The 21,807-nt window shown below is 41.8% G+C and overlaps 2 protein-coding genes across 2 annotated transcripts in view; one reads left to right on the top strand and one right to left on the bottom strand.

Moving 5' to 3' along the window:
* The window catches only part of LOC137790151 (lipoma HMGIC fusion partner-like), a 37,836-nt gene extending 37,429 nt beyond the window's left edge, over positions 1-407 (bottom strand). The window contains exon 1 of the mRNA XM_068584132.1: positions 89-407. The gene's annotated coding sequence lies outside the window, so the exon portion shown is untranslated. The remainder of the gene's footprint in view (positions 1-88) is intronic.
* Positions 408-2,044: 1,637 nt separating this feature from the next.
* On the top strand, positions 2,045-21,406 carry cog6 (component of oligomeric golgi complex 6). The gene is made up of 19 exons (XM_068585770.1): positions 2,045-2,228; positions 2,478-2,621; positions 3,133-3,204; positions 3,328-3,386; positions 10,194-10,305; positions 10,826-10,908; positions 11,145-11,215; positions 11,807-11,900; positions 13,005-13,133; positions 14,034-14,125; positions 14,779-14,843; positions 14,959-15,050; positions 15,357-15,474; positions 16,312-16,443; positions 16,610-16,777; positions 17,267-17,374; positions 18,980-19,033; positions 19,117-19,196; positions 20,823-21,406. Exons 1-19 carry the CDS (start codon positions 2,094-2,096, stop codon positions 20,968-20,970), a joined length of 1,956 nt encoding a protein of 651 aa, XP_068441871.1. The 5' UTR covers positions 2,045-2,093; the 3' UTR covers positions 20,971-21,406.
* Positions 21,407-21,807: the final 401 nt, after the last annotated feature.

The following is a 21,807-nucleotide window of genomic DNA, read 5'->3' as shown; positions in this document are numbered from 1 at the left end:
ACGGAGCGCGCTGTATTATCGCAGTGCTCACACCGCCGGAATGTAAATCATGAAAACCAGAAAAAGAAAAAGAGAAACGAGCGCTTACATGTCGGGAGAGCTCCGGAACAAGGTGCGCTCGGTGTCCACTGAGAGCTTATTTCCATCTGCTGACTCCAGCTGTGTCGGATCCAAAACGCAAACTTTTTCTTCAGTCGAGGAAAAGAGGAGAGAAATGCGTTCGACCGAAGAATGTTAATCCCCTCCTCTGGCAAAAAAAAAAAAAGAAGAAAAAGTGACCGCAGAATCCGTTCACAAATCACTTCCTCCTCATTAATATATTCAACCGAGGCAAAGATCAATTATTCACTCCTGTGCGGTGCAGAAACGTGCAGCGCGGACTGACTGACTGAACTCCCGGTTTCCACATTCCTGCTCTCAGAGGCAGGAGGGGGAGAGAGAGAGAGAGAGAGAGAGAGAGAGAGAGAGAGAGAGAGAGAGAGAGAGAGAGAGAGAGAGAGAGAGAGAGAGAGAGAGAGAGAGAGAGAGAGAGAGAGAGAGAGAGAGAGAGAGAGAGAGAGAGAGAGAGAGAGAGAGAAGGAGGGGGCGAGTCCATGAAACACTCTCGGGAGGCGACCATCAATCACACAAATCCCCACCCAGGGGCTGGGCTCACTGCTACTATCATTCCTGTCATGCTCCTGATGCATTCAATGACGCCTCGTAAACTGATGGACTAGGAAATAACGATCCTGCATCTAGTAAACCTAAATTGAGTTGTCGTGGCGAAAAAAGATAGGAAAGCAAGGGCAGCTAGGATATTTATGAACGTATTGGTGTAGTAGGCCTTTAGTATTTAAAGCACATGGTGAATATTCGAATTAGTGAATTACTTGCAAGTTTTTGGTGTTTTTCATTGAGCATTTTGTAACAGTAGGGACTTCGAGAGAACAGATCAGAGCTCATATTGTGTATCATATAATGTTTTTGCATGTTTCGTCTGCCTTTGAATTTTAACGTATTGAGACAAAGTTGAAAAAAGTCTCACATTGATGTATTTCCTGTTCTGTAGATCAATAAATACAACCAAAGGAATATTTTTCTAAGACGTAGGTGATTGATAATACTTTGGGTTTAACCTGATGTATTAACATTCATACTGTAGGACGCTTGCTTTTGTTACATCCTGTGGAAACACGTATATGTTTATTAGCCTAGGATACACTATCTATTAACTGAAAGACACTATTAGTGACTCGAAAGGCTACCAAAAGAGTAAAATGTATTTCTGATTTCTGTGGACTGCATTTATGTAAAGATCTCACAGAATATACAATTGCTCAGAAAAGGATGGAGAAGTTGAACTCCTTAAATAAACAATACTTAAGCAAACATATTAATATGCTTTATACACCATGTTGGAACAAGACAATGGACAAGTATAGCAGGTGTTTATTATCAGTGTGTTACAGGTAAAAATAAAAATAAAAAGCGGAAAAATCTGTGTCGGGTCACTGATAGTCACGTAATTTAGTCTACAGGTTACTAAACCTAGGCCTGTGTATCTAGGACATCACCTCACAAACCACAAGGTCACCCCACTATCTCTACTGTCTTCATTCTAAAGAACCGAATGAGGATCTATAACAAGTGGAATATTTCCATATGTACCTGAACGCAGCATCTCCTGAACGTGCGTTCAATCGTTTTTAACTGTGGGCTCGTCTCTCTTTTCTTTTAAAAGTTAATCTGACTCAGATATCGACGCAGTAAATTGAATAACGGAGCGTATCACTCGATCCTTGTTCATATTTACTTTGAATATGTAGTTACATGGCATTACAGTAATTATATAATAACACAGATTCTGGAAGACGTGATGACGCCTAAAATTGAGAAAAGTTATAATTGTATAATTGTATTGCATATATTATCGTATGTCAATCCAGTGGCTATAAAGTAAAAAAATAAATAAATAAATTAAAAAAACTATACCGTATTTTAGCAAAAAGAATTAACTGCGTAACGGAACGCTGTATTGTTTCTCACCGGACGTTCATCTCAGACGGACCAAAACATCTTTCCGAAAGTTGACGTGGAGGAGTTCGTGTACGATGGCTGATACTAAACTAGACGTTACTACTGACAGCTCTGCTGTATTACAGAACCCAAATGCGCCTTCTCAGCCCAATAACCCGCTATCGAGGAAGCTGAACAAAATACTGGAGACGAGGCTCGACAATGACAAGGTACGAGTTTAGCTTCTTGCTAGCTAGGTTAGCTGTCAATGGCTAAATCTACAAGGTAGTTGCGCTAAATTAGACGCTGCTCCCTCGGGGGTAATGTCACCCACCCCATATTGTTCCTCACTGGCTGTAGTATCAACGTCCAACAAGTGTCATTACTTGAACAGTTAACGTGTTGCTGCAGTAGTTTCAAACGTGGGTCCGAGGTCCTGGTTTGTGTCCCTGTCACACAAGTTCTTGTTGTGCTTCCAGGAGATGCTCGAGGCTCTGAAGGCGCTCTCCGTCTTCTTCACCGACAACAGTTTGCGCACCAGGAGAAATCTTCGCGGTGACATCGAGAGACGAAGCCTCTCGATCAACGAGGACTTTGCCCGAATATTTAAGGACGTGAAAGAGGTACGTTTCTAAAGAAAATGCTGTTTATTTACCCTTACACATGTCCAACTCAATTTAACCAAGCAAATTGCCTATGTAGAGATTATTATTATATTTGACTGAGTTGGGTTGACACATATTTTCATGGAGAGGCTGCTGAGTCTTTACATTGTTTACTATAAGTTACTAAACAACGCAGACTGGCCTTTGTGTTTTGTTTTCATATTATTAGAAATGTGTTCATTGGCCAAAGCTGTGATTGTGATGTAGAACAGAAAATCCAATTTAGAAAGTTCATTTTTAAGTCTAGGGCATGAGATGAAGTTTTTAGTCCAAAGAGATGTGTAGTTTTTTTTCTTTTTAGATCATTTATGAGCATCTTACTCTCACCAAGACAGTGGACCGTAGTGGGAAATCTGTAAACCTGAGATTGAAGCAGGCAACTCCACAACATTTAATTGGAACAGTGTTGTTTCACTATACATGTATGAACACGGCTGCATATTAAATTGTAACTTCATGTTCTCCAAAGGAGCTTGAAAGTGTTCATGAGGATGTCCAGGCCATGAGCATATGTTCTGAAGAAATGACCAATCGCTTAAAGGTACAGTATGTTATATCTTATTTGCATTTCCAGATAATGACTTACTAAATCTAAACTCTATTTCATTTTGAGTATAATATTTGCAATCCAACTTTTAAAAACACAGCAACTTTTCTTCAACAGGCCGCAAAGGCGCAAACTCAAGACCTGATAGTAAAAACCAACAAGCTGCAGGGAGAAAAGTGAGTTCAGTCTGAAGAGGCGAAGTGTCTGTGTGTGTGTGTGTGTGGTGACCAGAGTTAAACTTGTAACTTGACACATAGTGTTTGCACTAAGTTAGACAAGGAATAAAAAGGAAATACAGTTAGTTACCTTTTAGATTTTTTTGTCTAGAAATCCTACTAACTGGCTGACTTAGAATCTTCGTAGAAATTTCTAAAACGCATGTATCTTACAGTTATTGGGATACATTTGTACTTTTGCCTCAGATATACCAGGAAAGTACAAACATTTTTAACTTATAATGCAATCAAATAAACAGTAATAATTAACTACCACAATCAAACAATTAAAACAGTAAGTTTACCAAACGTAATGTATCAGAAAGCTAGTTCAACTCGACTGCAAGTTTTGTGGCAGTAGTTTGCCTCTCTTGATTTGGATTGCATTATATGTACAATATGATGTACAGTGTTATTGAGCAAAATATCAGAAGAACCTGTACGGTTCTTCTGATATTTTGCTCAATAACTCTCGTGGACAAAATGTTATGTTTTATTGCACAACACCAAGTTACGCGGAAGAGGTTAGTGAGCATTCAGAACTTTATATTTAGCTTCTGTTCATCAAAGTTATAATGTATTACTCTGATCCAGCTTTGATACTCTCTCCAACTCTCCAAGTGTCGATGTGGGAATTAATCCAGAGACACGGTTTTACTATTTCAAAGCAAGCGCAAGTTGTGTCTGTATGACTGTAGCTAAATCACCAAAATGACGAGACTGCCGCCTGTGAACTTTTATACGAGGGTTTCAGAGTGTCAGCGAGGGATAAGAGAGATAAGGTGGTGACTTTATGCAAAAATGTCTTCAGAACTTTACAAAGAAATCCCAAACTGCCATTCTCCTCTTATCTGTTCTGAGGCCACAAGTAATTCTGGAAAACTATTACAAACGACGCTGATATTCATCTTCATCAAGCCAGAACTCAACTTCCATCAGCTCACTCTGTCTGTAGTCTCATTTCTCTGGTAGAGAAATTACCTCTTTTCTATACAGGCACATTTCAAGACAAATAGCACTTCAATCAAACCACACTGCAGGAACAACGTGGCCCACTTTGGAAGTGATATGTTTGATTGCATACACGATCTTTGGGAAGGGAGACCTCGCCCAATCTGCTGGTACTTCCTTGTTTTCCGAGACTTGCCTCTAAACGTTGTGAACCATTTAGTTAGAGCCAAGCAATTAAATTAGTAGATTTCTAGTCTGCAAAATGCAGCTCCTTTTATAGTGTCAGACGTTTGAGAGATATGGTGCAGGGCAGGAGGAGCTGGCAAGCACATCTTTATTTCTGCTGAGGAGGAATGAATGATTTATGAGTTGGAAGAATATTTCTCCCGCAGTTGTCTATTTGCATAAGGAGGGCAGCAATCATCATTACCGAAACTTCATTTGTGTTATTCGTAAGGTCTTGTGATGTTTGGCTTTGAGATACACATCAAAGTAGTTCTTGTTTACACTACGTTACTCCTTTATCTCATGGAAGTCAGGCGATTACAACTGGAGAGCAGCCCTTCAGTGTGTTCCTGTGTTTGAGCCGGTGCATTGGGGTTTGCTGACAACACATATTAGCAGCCATCAGATATGCAGATCTAATATATAGAGCTCTGCATGACGTGGACTCAAGAGTGAAGTCAAATGGTGCATCTCGCCCAGCTGTTACTTTTGAAATACTGATGGATGATTTTTGGGGTTTAAAGCCCTCCCAATGATATGAGTTGAGCGATCATTAAAGCTGAAGTGCATAACTTTTACGTATAAATGAACATCCGTTACGTTCAAGGCTCTTGCCAAACAAGTTGCCAAACATCGCCGCCAGGGAAAGCTCTCCGTATTCAGCAGTAGTCAGTGGTGTCTGGTGGTGACTTTCGTGTACCTCCAGGTGCGCTCGCTGCATCCCTCCCACCTCTAGGAGCGCTCTCGTCAAGTCTTAATTCCATCCTCTGAACTCTGAGTGTATCTTATTTTATTTTTGTATTTGGTGCAACCACTCCTGATAGCTAGCTGCTGTTCTATCATCATGGCTCGTCCAGTAGTGCTAATCCTCTCACTGCCAGAGGGGGGAGACCAAAGGCCCGTACTCCAGCTTTAATCTATGAATTTATCAGGACAGAGTATTGGACGGGACTGTGAAAAGAAAGCGCATGCTCCTGTTCGCTCGTAGCTAAGGGCCGGGGATTGGATTCATTAGCATTTAGTGTCGATTGTGACCTTTAGTGTTCAGTGACCTTGTGAGCAAACACAGAGGCAGCGGGCACGGGCAAAGATAATGTCGATCACTGGCAGAAGACAACGCATACCGCTGCGATGCACAGAGGCAATTCCATGCTCCGTTGGCACAGCTTCAGGACCTCCTTGTCAGAAAGGTGCCGCAGGAGTGGGTCTGGGGGGGGGTGCTCTCAATCTGACAGCAATGAAAGACACCGGTGGGGATCCGCCACCAGCGAATAAGTGCAGGCAGTGAATTAATGTAAGTCGTATCGTTTTGTGGAGGGAGTTTCTTTTTTTTATTTTATTTTTTGAAGGTAGGTGGTCAGAGGTTTCACATGGTCGCCCTTCTGAGTGCCCGTCTTTGCACACCGGCCCCGTCGGGACCTGCTGTCCGTCCGCGTGACATTTTCATTCGCGGAACTGCAGTGACCCCCACAGCCAGATGGGACAGTGTCTTCACGCGGGGCTTTGACCTTGTCTTTAGCGATTTCTCTCTCAGAAGAGCTGCCAGGGGAAGCGTACAGACAAGCTGTCCTCCTTCAGCCACCCATCAGTCAGCCCTCTGCACCACACCACTCCAGTTTTCTCGGTCAGACCTTTTTCAGGTCGCACAATCCTCTGCAGTCCCCAGCCAATGTCTTTTTTTTCTTTTTGCGGTTTCTCCTCTCGACACTTATTACAGCAGCGCTCCATAATCTCATATTTGGGGCTTACAGGGCTGCTCTGCAGATGCGCCTGATGCGTATTTACCTAGCAGAGCAGGCCTGTCCCGAACTGTTTGCGCACTGTGTCATTTGTCAGCTCTAATGAAACGGAAAGCAGCCGCCCATCGCTTACAGTGTGCAGAAGCCAAGGTGGGAGAGGTCGGGCCGGCGACCCGTGTTTGTCTGCCGGCTCACAGACGTGCTCCTCTTTTGTTTTGGGCTGGCCCTGTTCAAAGGCGCTGTCAGCGAGATCCCTAAATGGGTGTTGTGTGTCGTTCCCTAATGAAACGTAACGCTCCCCAGCTGCCCTGCACCGTGTGATCTTTGCATTAGCGTGACATGTCATCTGCTGAACAAGTTAAGACGTCTCCCTCGCGGATGCTTCCGAGGACTGTGTGTGACCTCACGAGCAGCTGGAGGTAGGAGGGGAGGGGAAGAGGAGCGAGGGGGGGATTTGTTGGTTTAGTTCGCCAGCTATTGCTGAACTGCACAGGTACCAGAAGGCCTGCATGACTGCAGGCAGTGCAGATGCGTTTAATAACCATTAAATGTATGTCAGTGAGACAATGTTCCCTGACATAAAGCAAATGTTTTCAGTATGATGTCACCAAAAAGTCGGAAACCCTCAAGAGAACGATTAGGGACCTCAGAGTGTGAACGACGACTTGTGTACAAGGACACGGTGGCTGGGATCATTGGCGCGTAGCTAACTAGAGGCTCTGTGAATGCCAAATTTCCACGCAAAGCCTTTAAAATGGCCCCTAATAGATTTTAATGGATAATCGACCCACACGGTGTCCAATTTACGGGAGGGTTGGACGTCCGCTTGTTACAAAGAGAACAGTCAATCTCAGCATCATCCACTCTGTATGGATTATCAGTCAGAAATGAAGAAGAGAGAAAAAAAAGTAAATCTTTCAATTGGACAATTAAAATGAGATTGAAATCAAATAAATTCCATTGAGTGTTATCCACCGATCAAGCTCTCATGTTTCATAAACTTGGTACTGCACCACCAGCTCAGCTCTGTGAGGTTATTAAACAGGCATAGGCAGTCCCAGTGTTTCAGTCTGCCAAAGCTGTTCATGAGATTGGGCTGTGTTATGCTACTTAAACGATATCTCTGCTTGAACAGACAAAATCAATTGAGAGAGAATTCAGAGAAATCTGAGCACACAAAGAAACAACCGCTGTAACTGTGGTTCATTCCATCGTGTCGCATTATGTAACCTGCCTCTAAGTTCACTTATCACACATTCTGTAAGAAGAGTTTCCACATTGAGTTAATTTAAGTCCTTCCTTTGAACCACCAGCCCAGAGTCTCCGCATACTTGCCAGTGCAGTGTGACGTTGCAGATTCACTCAAGTATGTTTCCCCTCTCTGGTATTCGATAATTGCAGTCTGGAGAAGAACGTGTCATGTCCTGACAGCGCCGTGGAGAACGATCCTGCTACTTCGCCGTTCCCTTGCTCTCCTTTGCTCTGCTGCTACAGCTCCCACAATCCCCCTCTCCTCTCCTTTCCTCTCTTCTCTTCAGGGGTCTGTCACTTTTGGCTGAACACGGGTTTAGTGAGGTGAATCTATTGCACAGGTTTGCTGGTGCTTCCACATCTGTGAAGTTGACGGAAGCCTTAATAAATAAGAGACTAGGAACAATCGCAGCCTTAGAATAAAGCTCATGAGGTCAGCTAAGTAAATTATTGAATTGCCGGTCAGGTGGCGCAACCCCAGAGAGCACCGTTGCAAGGTGACTGGCAATAAAAACAGATGCTGCCTTTGTCCTTTTTCAAAAATAGCTAATAATTTTGTGTTTTATGCATTTCACTGTCAAATAGTATTACATAGTAATCTGTGGCTTAATCTTATAAAGTCCTGAGTACAGCACCTCAGATCAACTCTCATAAAGACAGGGAACACAATCTAATTTAAAGGCACCATGTTGGTAAGAGTGAATGAACGTCCAAGCTATGGCGTGTTAAATGTGACCAATCAGATGATGCTTGGGAAGCTTTAGTTCATGCCTATTAGAATCAGATGGCAAATCAATTTTATGTCCCATAAAACTGATGCGCTGGACGTTTTTTTTTTACAATTTTTATCTCTGATTCATGTACATTTCCGTCTTTTCCTCTCAATTTTGTGGAGATAATAACTCAACAACCTTTAATGATATAAATTCCCTAAGTGAACCACAGTTTCTCACTGTAGAACCAAGCTCTCTGCACACATTTGCATTTTAGTGATAAAATCTCTCCTCCCTGAGACTTTACATATTTCATGTTAATGTTGCTCATGCGTGGAATTAAGAAAAGCATGTTCGCGTGGAAATAGTTTCCCTAATGTCTGCATCACTTAGTTTAATGAATAGCCTCATTAGCATAGCTTGTTATCTTTCTTATATTTATTACTATAATTGTAATGGTATATCAGGTAGCTGTGCCTCTTGTTTTAACTTGTTATCTCTCAGCATGATGTGTTTTCTCCTCTTTGTCACGTATGCAGGGTCTGGCAGTGACAGATACCTTTTTAAATACAAATAATGTAATATATAATAAATGTTTCTGTCGCCGAAAAAAAATCACTGTAATTATAAATATCGTGACAAGATAAAATATTGCTTTTGACAATCTCAAAGTGAAAGCGTGCAGCCTTTTTTTTTATCTTTAAAAAAAAAAAAATCAATATTGTTACTCCTCCCGTTGCTGTAATGAGTTTGTCTTTGAAAGTATGACGTTTGTGTGTGTGTGTGTGTGTGCGTGTGCGCTCGCGCGCGCGTGTGTGCGCGGGGGGAATTAAACGCACTGGGACAGCCAAGCTGTCGTCTTTGTGCGTCGTAACAAAATCTCAACCCATGAAACACATAAAGGGCAAAGATGTCCTCAAGGTCCCGCGTGTGAGGCTCCGTGAGCTGCACTGAGAAACACTAAATCAAAGAATCCTCTTACACATTTACAACCCGTTATGTTCAGCTGGCTGAGCGCTGGTAATGGCTGTGTGAGAGACAATGGTCAGAGGATGTTAGGTTCCTCTTCTCCACCAAAACAACCTGGTGATTTACCGTTCCTGCCTTGTCTTCACAGACGGGAGGAGAGAATGTAGCCTAAGTGGTTTGGGTGGAGCGCTCCCTGTTGTCCTGCTATCCCGTGACAAGAGTTCCCGGTTTGACTGGGGCGGTTACCATGGACACTATTGTGTTGAGACACTTATAGTGACACGGATAGCGATCGCTCTACTGTTATTGATGGCGACAAAAAAAACCTGGCTGGTATCTGGCCCTGTATTCTTTTTGTGTCTCTTGTCTTCCTCTGTTATTTATTCCGTGCACAGGATATCGTGTGTAGGTGTGTGCGTGTGTGTGTGTGTGTGTGTCTGTGTGTGTGTGTGTGTGTGTCTGTGTGTGTGTGTGTGTCAGTCACTCTGTTGTCTCAGTCTGAGCTCACTGTGATCAGAGGGGTGTGACTGCCATCTGCTGGCCAGCTTCAAACATTACAGCTTGTTGACAACTTCCATCTTTCTTTTTTTTTGAGAAATAAAAGCATACAAGTTTGTCCTAGTTTCCCTCTACTGATGGTTCTTTTTATTTGCACAATGAGGAAAAACAAGGGGGGTGATACAACCCTGTGATGAAAAATGGAAGAAATGACCTGAGTGCTTTTGTGAGGAAAAAAAATCATCAAGGGCCATAAAGACAGACTCCAAAAAAAAGTAATGATGACTAGAAAGGTCCCAGCTGAAATGAACAGAAACTAAATTACAAAACATCACAAGGAAAAAATAATTCTCTATACACAGATATTAAAGTGCAACAATGGCAGGGGAAGAAAATTACAACATGTGTCTCTTTCCCCTCAGTCACCGGCTGGAGTTAAGAGCTCAGGTCGCTAAGGCCTTCCTTGCAAAGTTCCAGCTGTCTAACGAGGAGACGGCAACACTGCGAGGCGCTCGGGATGCACCAATCACCGAGGTAATCTCCATTATAATGTCGGCTACTTAATGGAATCATGTAAAGGATCCTCCCATCGCCACCCAGAGGATGCGAGGATGCAGTACCGGGTATCTGACGCTGTCTTTTCCCTTCAGTTTATTTCAGTTTATCTCTGTCTTCTAGTGTTAGATATTCTCACTTTGCCAACATGCCGCCACACTATCAAATAAGTTTTATCAAGACATCCCATTGTTATAAAATAAATATATTTATTTATTTGTGATGGTCTTTATCTCTTCCTACCATCTCTTTATGCTAAAGACCAAACAATCTAAACACTGTTTACTTTTTAAATGCTTATGCTAATACACATTCAATAATTTTGCACATGAAATAAAACCCCACATCTGTCAGCTTCAAATCAAGGGTATATATCAATCAATATAACATGGTCACGGCAGAAAACCTTTTTTTAACCAAGGCAGTAATTGTTTTGCGCTTGGCCAAACCTGCATCCCATATTGTTCCTAATATATTCACGTGCCGTTCAATTTCCCAGGATTTCTTCAAAGCTCTGAGCCGAGTGAAGCACATCCACGAGGATGTTAAAATCCTGTTGCGAACCAACCAGCAAACTGCGGGGTAAGCTGCACGTCTCTCCCCAGTGTGTTACTCTGTGCTCAACTCCCTCTGACACAATGGAATAACAGAGTTTAAAAAAGTGATTTGGTTATAGATGTTAAATTCATTTTGGACCTGCATGGTGGAACAGATGAGTGGAAAAACATCCTTGTCTGGTATTTATGTCACTGCCGGGGATCTGACACTATGCAGCAGGTTATGGATATATGTGCTTTTGGTTTGTGTGCTTGCTCCAGGTTAGAGATCATGGAGCAGATGGCCGTGTTACAGGAGACATCGTATGAGCAGCTGTACCGCTGGTCTCAGAGTGAGTGCAGCACACACACCAACTGATGGGCGTCTCACTGTGACCCCCAGTACTTTCTTACTGATTTACACCATAATCAGTGATTTAAGTCAGTCTTGTGTCTTATGTTTCTACCGTTTGATGGTTTGGCCACTCAAAATTTTGTTCTTTCAAGTCTAAGTAATGCGTGTAAAGGACACATTTGAGGACTCATGTGACTCATAACCCCTGACTGAGTTTTGCCAAAAGAATGCCAGAAACCAAAATGTTCCTTTGCTTTGCCATGTGTTTTGTTATTGAAATTGAAGTGGAAAGAAAGCATTTAGATCACAGACGCCACAGAACCCAATATAGAGCATCTACTAAATTATGAGCTACAGATGCTCATTTTGCTGTGTAGATTTGCCAAAACACCCAAATCCAGTATTTTGAAAGTTTGGTGATGGTCAAATATGATTTTTTTTAAATGATCATAGTGCTTTCTTGCCAACAAGGTTACCTTGGCCCAAAGAATTTAGCAGCAATGAAGGCGCCACAAGCATAGTTACTGATTAGATACAGTCCCAATCTTATAGATGCACTTCTTGTCCCATGTTCCTTCTCTCCACAAAGACGAATGCAGAGGACTGACCCAAGAGACCTGTGATATCTGTCCTGTGTTGACTCAAGCCATGGAGGCCTTGCAGGACCGGCCTGTCCTTTATAAGTAACTGACAAACACACACACAACATGTTGCATGGTCTGTCTCTTTATTTATCTTCGTCTCTGTGCCAATCTGTGTTTATCACATCTTCTGAGAGCATCAACAGCTGGTAAAAGTAGACCGGTATCGTGGTGCATGTTTTATAATGAGAAATATATGCATTTATTCATTAATTTATTCAAATGAATAGTAACTTGAACCCTAAAAATGTTCTTGACTCACTTCTGTTTCAACTGATCTTAGTCAATAGCTAGAGGCATTCATCAGAGCAGCAGAAACATATATCCGTTAGAGTTGGACATTGAGTGGCACTTTGCAGGGATTTGATTGGAGAAGCTTCAGCCTGAAGCAACAGAAAAATGTCCCCGTCATCCTCTTCCCAGCAGAAAGAGAAAGCCACGAGAAACCACAAGAAAAATATAAAATACAAACATCAGCAATGAAACAAACTGTGTCTGAAGGTTTCTTACAAACATTGTATGAGGAGTACACATTTCAATTGTATAGTTTGCCGAGATTATTCAAAATATATTCACCCAAAGGTTGATAAACAGTGCTCAAATATATCAAGTAAATCTATTACTTGATATATTTGAGACATCGTATGAGAGCCAACAATAAAGCAACTACATTGTTTTATGTAGCTTGTCTATTTAGTTTAGAATTACTGAAAGTGTTTTTCATGAGTTGGGGGATACACTTAAGCAAAACGCATCGAGAGTGCAAGTTGAGTGAGTTTGACACGTTACCCCCACGATATGTTTTAATGGCAAAACCCTCGATCTGTTTGTCTGCCTTTTTTGAAATGCCCAGTAAGAGTTCAAGGTCATGCGCCGGCTGGAGATGTTGAGGCTGTGAGAGCGGAGACTGCTGTTCCCGGTCTCTTAATTCAGCATTATCTTCTGTTTAGTCTGTCGCAGAGACCGCCACCGCCAAATAATTAAAACAACTCCGAAGCATTTCCTTTTGGAGAAGCTGCCCGTGTTGATGTGTGTAAGCGACTGACCTCCGTCACACAGTCTGCACGGTACACACCGCGGCCGGCGTCCTTCTTCCCGTGAGGCCTGGGAGTTGAATGTTTCCTTCTTTGTCGTCTGTTTTGCCAGGTACACTCTGGACGAGTTTGGGACTGCGCGCCGGTGCGCGGTGGTCCGAGGCTTCATCGACGCCCTCACCCGCGGCGGACTAGGAGGGACTCCTCGCCCCATAGAGATGCATTCACATGACCCAATGAGGTACCTCTCAGGGATGACCTGTCATACAACAGGTTTTAGTTCTGATAACCAAAAATACATATTTTCGTTCATGACTCTGGATGAAATGATGAGTTCAGTGTGGCTGAGCTCAATTTAAAGGATGGTTTGTAAAATAAAATCAATCTCCCCTTTTAAAAATATGTATTTTATTTTCAAAGATTTAATTTGATATCATCTAAATTCGATCAAACTTCAAATCTGTTTCCAGTTAACATGTGGCCGACAACCAGAGCTGAGTTTATATATTTTGTAAAATTCAGTCTGTTTCACAATTGTTAGGATTTTGCTTGAAAAGAATTTTCGTACTCACAAAATATTATTACAACTGCAATACTTAAAACGACATTGTATACAGTGCATTTACATGGAATCATATTGTATGATTGCAAATATTTATTTGAATTAGATTTTGTTCCAAACTCATCACATTCTTAATTTTAAAAATACGATCCAAGAAGATGTTTAATGTCTATTTCATCAGCGTCTGCGTGTGTCTGAGTTTCCTGTGGTACTACATCCTCTTCCCTCTTCCTCCTGTGCCCAGCAGCCAAATGGAAGATTTTCTCAGAATACTAGTTGTGTGGAACACAAAATCACCTACACTTTATAGGAGGCATCAACAGTTCTGAGAACATCAAGCTCTTTCTCACCTCCCTCCGTCCACACACACACACGCACACACAGGCTTACACACAATAATTAAAGTTTAACCTTGCTGTTTTCCACCGTTATGTAACACCGTTGTGTGTGTGTGGGTGTGTGTGTGTGTGTGTGTGTGTCTCATGACCCATGCCTCAGTGTAGCTGTGGTCACAGCATGGTCAGATTAGGCCTCTGAGTGGCATATTGTTTCATGCAGACGGTTTTGTCGCTCTTTCAGGTATGTCGGGGACATGTTGGCCTGGCTGCACCAAGCCACCGCCTCCGAGAAAGAGCACCTAGATGCTCTGCTGAAACAAGTCACGCTGCAAGGTAGGATGTTTGCAGCATGTTAATCACGCCTACGGCCATTTTCCTCTTTTGTTTTCATCTTGCACTTATTGGAAATGTTTGCATTGTCGCATATTTGAATTTGGCATAACATAAGTCACGCTGACTCACAAGTAGCGTGTCAATTGGAGAGAGTTTGGGTAGGCAGTCCTTCGGTAAGGATAGACATGTTGGCAACAGTTAGAGAGTGTGAACAGAACTAATTCCAGTACATTTAGTTCAGCTGGACTAATCCGGTGCTTGTTTCCCTCATTTAACTTCTCCACTTCTCATAGCAGTTGAGAACGAACACGGCTCAGGAGGGGGGGGGATCAGTCAAGAACAGAGTTTTTCCTTTGGTCCACTGTGTTATGCTGAGCGGCTGCTATTACATCCAGATTCTCAAATGTATCTCCTATCTCGAAAGTAAATGTTGGGTATACAACAAAGGAAGTTTTCAAATAAGTTTAAATAATGGCATTAATGTCACCTGCTTAAATACAATAAATCATTTTGTATTCATTAATACTGCGCTTGTATTCATGGTCACCTCAAAAGAGTTGATGTATTTAACCCCAGATACGCTGTGTGTGTGTGTGTGTGTGTGTGTGTGTGTGTGTGTGTGTGTGTGTGTGTGTCTCTTCCTCTCACACTAGGTGTGGAGGAGAACATGCAGGAGGTGGTTGGTCACATCACTGAGGGAGTCTGCAGGCCTCTGAAAGTGAGCAGCAAGAAGGCGCCGTTAATAAACACTGAGCAGCTCTGTTGGCTGCATGCCGGTTTCTGTCTCGCTCCGCTCACGTCCTCACTCTGCGTTTTATGGATCTGTCCCTCAGGTTCGGATAGAGCAGGTCATTGTGGCTGAGCCAGGCGCTGTTCTGCTTTACAAGCTGTCCAACCTACTCAAGTTCTACCACCACACCATCAGGTATTTTAACTCACTCAGTCGACAACAGTTTTCAAAGTCTGTTAATAATTTATAGAGCAAAACATACGTTGATATATATTTTTTGCTCATTTGGGTATTTGGCGCTTTTCTCTGTTTTGTGTCTTTGTAAATTCAAAACTCGTTTGCTTTGCAAAGTCAGACGGACAAACAAGCCATTTTAAAATGTTACTTTAGGCTCTCGGACAAGTTTCAATGTGCATTTTTTTTTTTTTAATGTATTTGGATCTTTTGGTATCAAAAGACATGCATCATTTCTAATGTAAATATCTCATGATCTTTGTCCAGTTCCATCATTGGGACCAGTGTGGCCTCTTTGCTCATCACTATTGAAGAAATGCACGTCCTCAGCAAAAAGATGTTCTTTAACAGCCTGAGCCTTCATGCAAGCAGACTCATGGACAAGGTGCAGTATGAGTATTTCAAAATCCACAATATTGCTTTCTCTGCTGCAGATGTGAGAAAGTCACTGTGTAGGTGAACAATGCCATCACCTGTGGAAAAAAAAGCTTTTGAAATGGAGACTTTTTGATATGTTTCATATCATAAAAACGCCTAAACGATGTGCAGTGTGAACCCTGTGTACAGTCATTGTGTGTTTGAGCTCCGCGTTGAAACCCTCAAAGACAACAAAGTTATGTATGAAGCACTTTTGCTTGTAAACATTTTTAGCCTTCTGGCCACAGCATCGAAATGGCGCTAGCTGCCAAAAAACACCAAACTTGTTACCATTTAGTTAAATTGCCATCCAAATATACCTCAGCACGAGCGGGAGCTCTTCCACATAACATGCTGGCTGTGTCCTGATCAATAGCAGTTATAAGAATTATCCCTGTAGCTCGGTGTTAATCAAATTGGAGGCCCTCAGGGTTTTGGTGTCAATTCCAGCTAATGCCAGGAACACAGCCTTCTCATAATTTGCTCTATTAGGTTGACAACGGTGGCTGGGCTCAGTTCTGTGTTGTGAATCCAGCAGCCAATGAAATCAAAACCCTCTTCATTAAAGAAAATGCTCTACTGACTCTGAACAAGCTGCGACTCAGGGTAGCAGCAGGAAGCAGTCGTACACCCGGTCTGTCATGCTGCTCATTAGGGAAGTTTAATGCTTTGATAATGTTACGAGGATCGCTTGTCTTGGTGGAGACTAAAGGACACGCACAACTCATCACCGCGAGAATCGCTTATGCCTTTTTGCCCCATCTACTTCTACCCCGTCTTCTTCCGTCCGTGTCTGCCTGAACAGGTGGAGCTACCGCCTGCAGACCTGGGACCAACAGCCTCCCTCACTCAGACCCTGTCCCTCCTCAGGGAGGTGCTGGCTTCCCACGACTCATCAGTGGTTCCTCTGGATGCCCGCCAGGCGGACTTTGCTCAAGTAAACTCTCACTTAAACAGTAGAAAAGTAAAACACGTCTCCCTTTTGTAGACATTTTGAAATTGCTCAATGTTGATCTGATACCAATGTGTTGATCATTGTTTTTGTCACCCGCCAATGATGTTTCTTTCATATTTAAGGATCTGTCTTACTTTATCTTTCCCAGGTGCTCTCTTGCATCTTGGACCCCCTCCTACAGTTATGCACCGTGTCCGCCAGTAACCTCGGCACTGCTGACATGGCTACCTACATGGTCAACTCCCTGTACGTCATGAAGACGACCTTGGCTCTCTTTGAGTTCACTGACAAGAGGCTGGAGATGCTCGAATTTCAGGTCTGTCCTAATAGTAAACAATAGTCCTAAACAATAATAGTGTCAGACAATTCAATTATTTTTTTTCATGTTTGAGGTATCTATTTGTTTACAGATGACAGACCAAACTTTAGTTCAACAAGACAACTGAAACTATGTCATCTGACATTAAAGCTCAGCTCATAGGTCAAACATTGTCTTTGCATAAAGATATTGTTCATTGAAAATTGTTCTTCTTTCTTTCATTAAAACCCACATAGCCCAAATCTTTTAGTTAAAAGATTGAATTTGCTTTCTAATAAAAGGGTGTGCGTCATGCATTGTTGTTCCTGCTCAAATGCTCCATACAGCCTCTATTTTTAGCGTGTCTTTTGTAATTGTACACCACAAGAGCTCCTGTGGAAGTTTCATTCTCAATGGCACAGCGGCTCTCAATTAACAACAAGTACCATCGGCTCACAGTGCGGCCTCGGACCGAATATAAAACCACTTTCTCCCACATTTTTTTAGATCGAGGCTCACCTTGACACGCTAATCAACGAGCAGGCGTCCTACGTGCTGACGAGAGCCGGGCTGAGTTATATCTACAGCTGTGTCCAGCAGCATAGTGCTGAACAGGTCTCCCATGGAGCACTCACCTCCGCATTCACATGCACTCACTCACCAAGTTGGGAACTGTGTTTTTCCTCTCATCTTTCCTGTTAGAGTCCCTAATGGTCCCCTTTTTATGTATTTTATAGGCACTAACAATATCGTTTATGCTACCTCTTTAGACTTTACACTAGGTATTGCTATGGTTACCACATGACAGATGTCTTTATAGCATTTCGATCACATGTTCATATGAGCAAAAAGAGAACGGGAGGCAGATCATTACATGTTCTATAACAAATATACAAGCCTCTCCAGACTGGTCCTGTGCAAATGAGAGAGCTGATGCCCTGGATTGTTCTTCCTTCTTTGTAATGCTCTGCGCTGACCGAGACCCATAGTTGTGGTTTCGCATGCACGTCTTGAAACCCTGGGTCATGCCAGGACACACCACACCCTGCTGCTGCAGCTCAACGCAAAGCTCAATCAAGAACTGTCATTCTTCTCGCAGGCTACCTCTCTCCTCGGGTGGCCTGTCTCGGGTTTGCTTTAAATAGTCTTCTGTTTGAAAAGATTTAAGTCGAGCTGTCCACTCTCGACAGCATACCAGATGTCAACGATTTATTTTAGACGCTCCAGGTTTACCTTCACGATCCGCTTCCCATTTTATCATTGTTATTGCCTTTTGATGCATCAGATGAACAAGTCACATGCAAGACAGCCCCGATTAAATCAACACGCGCTTGATGCCGGCCGATGAGTTTGCAGTCTCACAGTGTGTTTGTTAATGCGCTCACATCCCCATAAAATACCTCTCGGTACTCTAGTTTTGACCCTTGCACTGTCTCGCACTATATGCTGCTTTTAATGTTGTCAATTAAGGCATTTAAGCTTGAGTTAATGTTGCCGTTCTGGATAATCGGTGTCGACTAATTGCCTTAACGGTACCAGCGGTTGAGTTCACACAAGTTCAGTGATGTTGTTAGCTATCAATAGAAAGGGAGAATATGTGTCTTCTTTTCTCTGGTAACAAATCAACTTTCACAGAGGACAAGTTCAGTGTATTTGGAGAACATATTTTTTTTTTCTCCCAATAAACAGCGTCTGTACAGTAAATTATTCAGCAAAGTGATCAAATCACCAAATTTATGAATCTCTTACCTACTTAAATTGACTAGTTTTTTAATATGTGAATAGTCAGAATCCCATATAATTAGACTACAACAACACATGACATCAAACAGACCACCCAATTAGACGTTTAAAAAGTTATCCAGCACGACAAAAACAGTGTCCTGAACTGATGCACATGCACCATTTATAGTCATTGAGACTATTATATTGTACAGCCGTAAACTACATTTAATGTGTTCTTGTTTTTCATCAAGGGTGGGAAGCAGAAAGACAAAAATGATTGTGTGTTTTTCTTTTTATAAACTTTCTTTAAACAAACTTTTTTTATCTAGGGGCGACTGGCTCAGTCGCCCCTAGATAAAAAAAAAGTTGAGAAAGGAAAAACACTTTTCAAGACTGCCTGCAAATGTGAATAAATACATTGAGATTCAACATTGTTGTTGTTTAAACAGCAACCTTGAGTTGGATTCCAAGCTGATGTTGACTTTTCTGTCTCAGGGTCCTCTGTCGCTTCTTCCCAGCATGGACAGCTCTGCTGTGAAAGCAGCAATGGTGAGTGAGTGAGTGAGTGAAACACATCTTAATACATTTAAACGTAATGATTATAATTCCATGACTCATCACAAAAACACCAGGTCCAGTTCGATCGGTACTTGTCGTCGCCTGACACTCTTGTGACGCCGCAGCTCAACTTCCTGCTCAGTGCAGCCATCAAGTGAGTTTCTGTCCCAATTGTTGATAATAGCTCTTTCTGTTAAATGTTTACACGATGTCGTTTTCAGTAAGGTATGCAGCATATTCAGAGTGATTGAATTAGAACAGGGGTGTTGGCGTAATAATGTTCAACATTCATTAGTTTGCCAGATACAATCATTATTGCATTCCAAACAAAACACTCTAATGCATGCATGGGGAGCTCGGATGCTAAATTGCTAAAGCCACCAAAACATTGGGAGAGTGGTCGGCAGGACCTGTATTTGTCTTACTGATCAGGGAATTCATATGCTTTTAGTTTCCGGTTGCTACATTGGAGGGTTCTTTCTATGAGTCACGTTTACTGGGAAGTGCAGCAGGCTTGAGGAGCACTCTGTACCTCAGGTTAATGTTCTCTATTAATGGACATGGGAGGACTGATGGGCAGGACGCCATTAATTAGGTTGTGGTCCATTTCACACTCGCAGTCGTTCCCTGAAATTGTTCCTGTCCTTTGTGTGTGTGTGTGTCTCTGTCTCTCTGGCTCTCTGGCTCTCTCTTTCTCTCTCTCCCCCCCCCCACCCCACTATCTCTCTCTTTTCTTTCCCCACGCTGTCTCTCAAGTCTGCTTCTCTGCTCACATAAATACACAAAAACACCTGCCAGCACTCTGAAAAGGCTCCTGGATTTCAAAAGTAATGGGGGTTTACTTTTAGACTCCCTTTGTTTCACAGTGCACCTTAAAACCGTAGTGCTGTGTGTAAAACATTACTTCGTACCAAATGCACCATGTTCTCTGTGGGCCAATTAAAAATATGGATCTCAAGAGTCTGAGTTGGATACAACGAGGCGCTCCTGCTGTGTCCTTGAGTCCTCTTAATGGGCTCTTCAGTCAGACTGTTCTTCCATTTGTATTCCTCAGCAAGAAGTAGTCACATTATGTCATTCACTTATTATAGTATTAAATTATTTTAAATCAAAGTTTTTAGATAAATGATGAACAAAATCAAACAAGATATGTTGTTTCTAATTATATATTTTTTAAATGCGCCAAGTGAGTTATAAATCCATGTTGCTTTCAAGACAGTAACAAAGAAAATATCCATCATGTTTTAATTGATTCATGTTCGGTCTCTAAAATGTTAGTGGCACACAAATGATGTGTTTTGTCCAAATGTCCAAATGTAGTATAATTATTATCCAAAAAGCTGTTCTGTGACTTTTTTGCGGCACTCTTTTTTTATCCATGGATCCAGAAAAACTATACTGTATGTTACATTTTTTGATTATAAAACAGCTGCAAATGGGGAATAAATTTAGGGAATACAATATATGATATCAGTATTTGTTGCTGTGGCTGACACTTGATGCTTCTGCATTCATGCAGTGATATATATATATATATATATATATATATATATATATATATATATATATATATATATATATATATATATATATATATATATATAGTAATCAGGAGAACATTCTTCCTCGTAGTGAACTTGCTCAGCTCTTACAGCCTCTGCTCATCTGATTTAGACTTGCAATGTTGGGATTTAAAAGGCCCACTCACTTCTGGTACTTTGTTTTGTGAGTATAAAAATGTAAAGAGCTTTCATCTGTATGTATGTGTGTGTGTGTGCAGGGAGCAGATTTTCCGTCAGTCCACAGAGCTGGTGTGCAGAGCCTACGTGGAGGTGTACACGGCGCTCACCAGCCCAGCCAACGGCTACAAAGACCCAGAGAACCTGCTTCCCAGATCACCTCAGCAGGTTCAGACCTTGCTGTCCTGAGAGACACGTTTGTCCCACCAAGGACCGCCTGCAGCTTATTTAAAGAGCTGTGTAATTTGTACGACATAATAACATATACAATAATATGAAATGTGGTTGCGAAGGTGGGGTTTTTCTTTGTGGGATGCGGGTCACTGACTTCAGAGAGAGACTCTCCTCTGTGCCAGAATGGAAAGAACATTATATGTATGTGATCCATACACTTTCACTGCTTGTGGGCAGTCGGCTTGTTATTCTCTCTGTAAAGCACATGTGTGTCCTCCTTTCTGTCTGTTGTCATGTACTCCCTTCTACCATGTCCAAATTGTACAAAATAATGTATTTTTTTTTGCTTCTTTTTTCTTTTAAATATTGAATGTTATAAAAAAAAAAAAAAAGGCGACACTTGATTTAAGAGACTGGTCTTATTTTTCCACAAAACAAATAAAGACACAATGTGAAGAGGAGCCTCAGAAGCTTCAGGGCCACGTGTTTGTTTTCGTCTCATCTTTTTTCAAGTTGGAGGGACGAAATTGAAAATCGGTCTTATCTCGTTTTGATTTTCAAAAAAAATGAACATGCTGACTAACATATAAATGTACAAACAGAACAAATACTACTTTAAATGAATCTTTTACCATATAACACCTGTGTTTCAGGTGGAGAAAAAACATTTTCATTTGAACATTATGCCTCTGTGCTATCCACAGTTTTGGGCCATAACTCAGGAATGAATTTGTTAATAATGACAATTTCATACAAATGTTCAAAAGGCTCAAATGATAAAAATGTGACATGTTGAACAGACATTGATGTAAACTGCAATATAGCTGGTTGGTAAGAGCGAGGCAGGAACAC

The sequence above is a fragment of the Clinocottus analis genome, unplaced genomic scaffold (assembly GCF_023055335.1).
Source record: "Clinocottus analis isolate CAN_PGR_092001 unplaced genomic scaffold, fCliAna1.0.p SCAF_2, whole genome shotgun sequence".
In the NCBI taxonomy this organism is placed as follows: Eukaryota; Metazoa; Chordata; class Actinopteri; order Perciformes; family Cottidae; genus Clinocottus; species Clinocottus analis.
Note: the sequence above shows the minus strand (reverse complement) of the source record. Positions and strands in the feature narration are given on the sequence as shown.

Excerpts from the sequence above, each read along its gene's own strand:
- cog6 (XM_068585770.1), top strand. The coding sequence starts at position 2,094 with ATGGCTGATACTAAACTAGACGTTACTACTGACAGCTCTGCTGTATTA. Across the intron at positions 13,134-14,033 it reads CATTCACATGACCCAATGAG|GTATGTCGGGGACATGTTGG; the intron begins GTACCTCTCAGG and ends TCGCTCTTTCAG. Across the intron at positions 14,844-14,958 it reads GAGTCTGCAGGCCTCTGAAA|GTTCGGATAGAGCAGGTCAT; the intron begins GTGAGCAGCAAG and ends TCTGTCCCTCAG.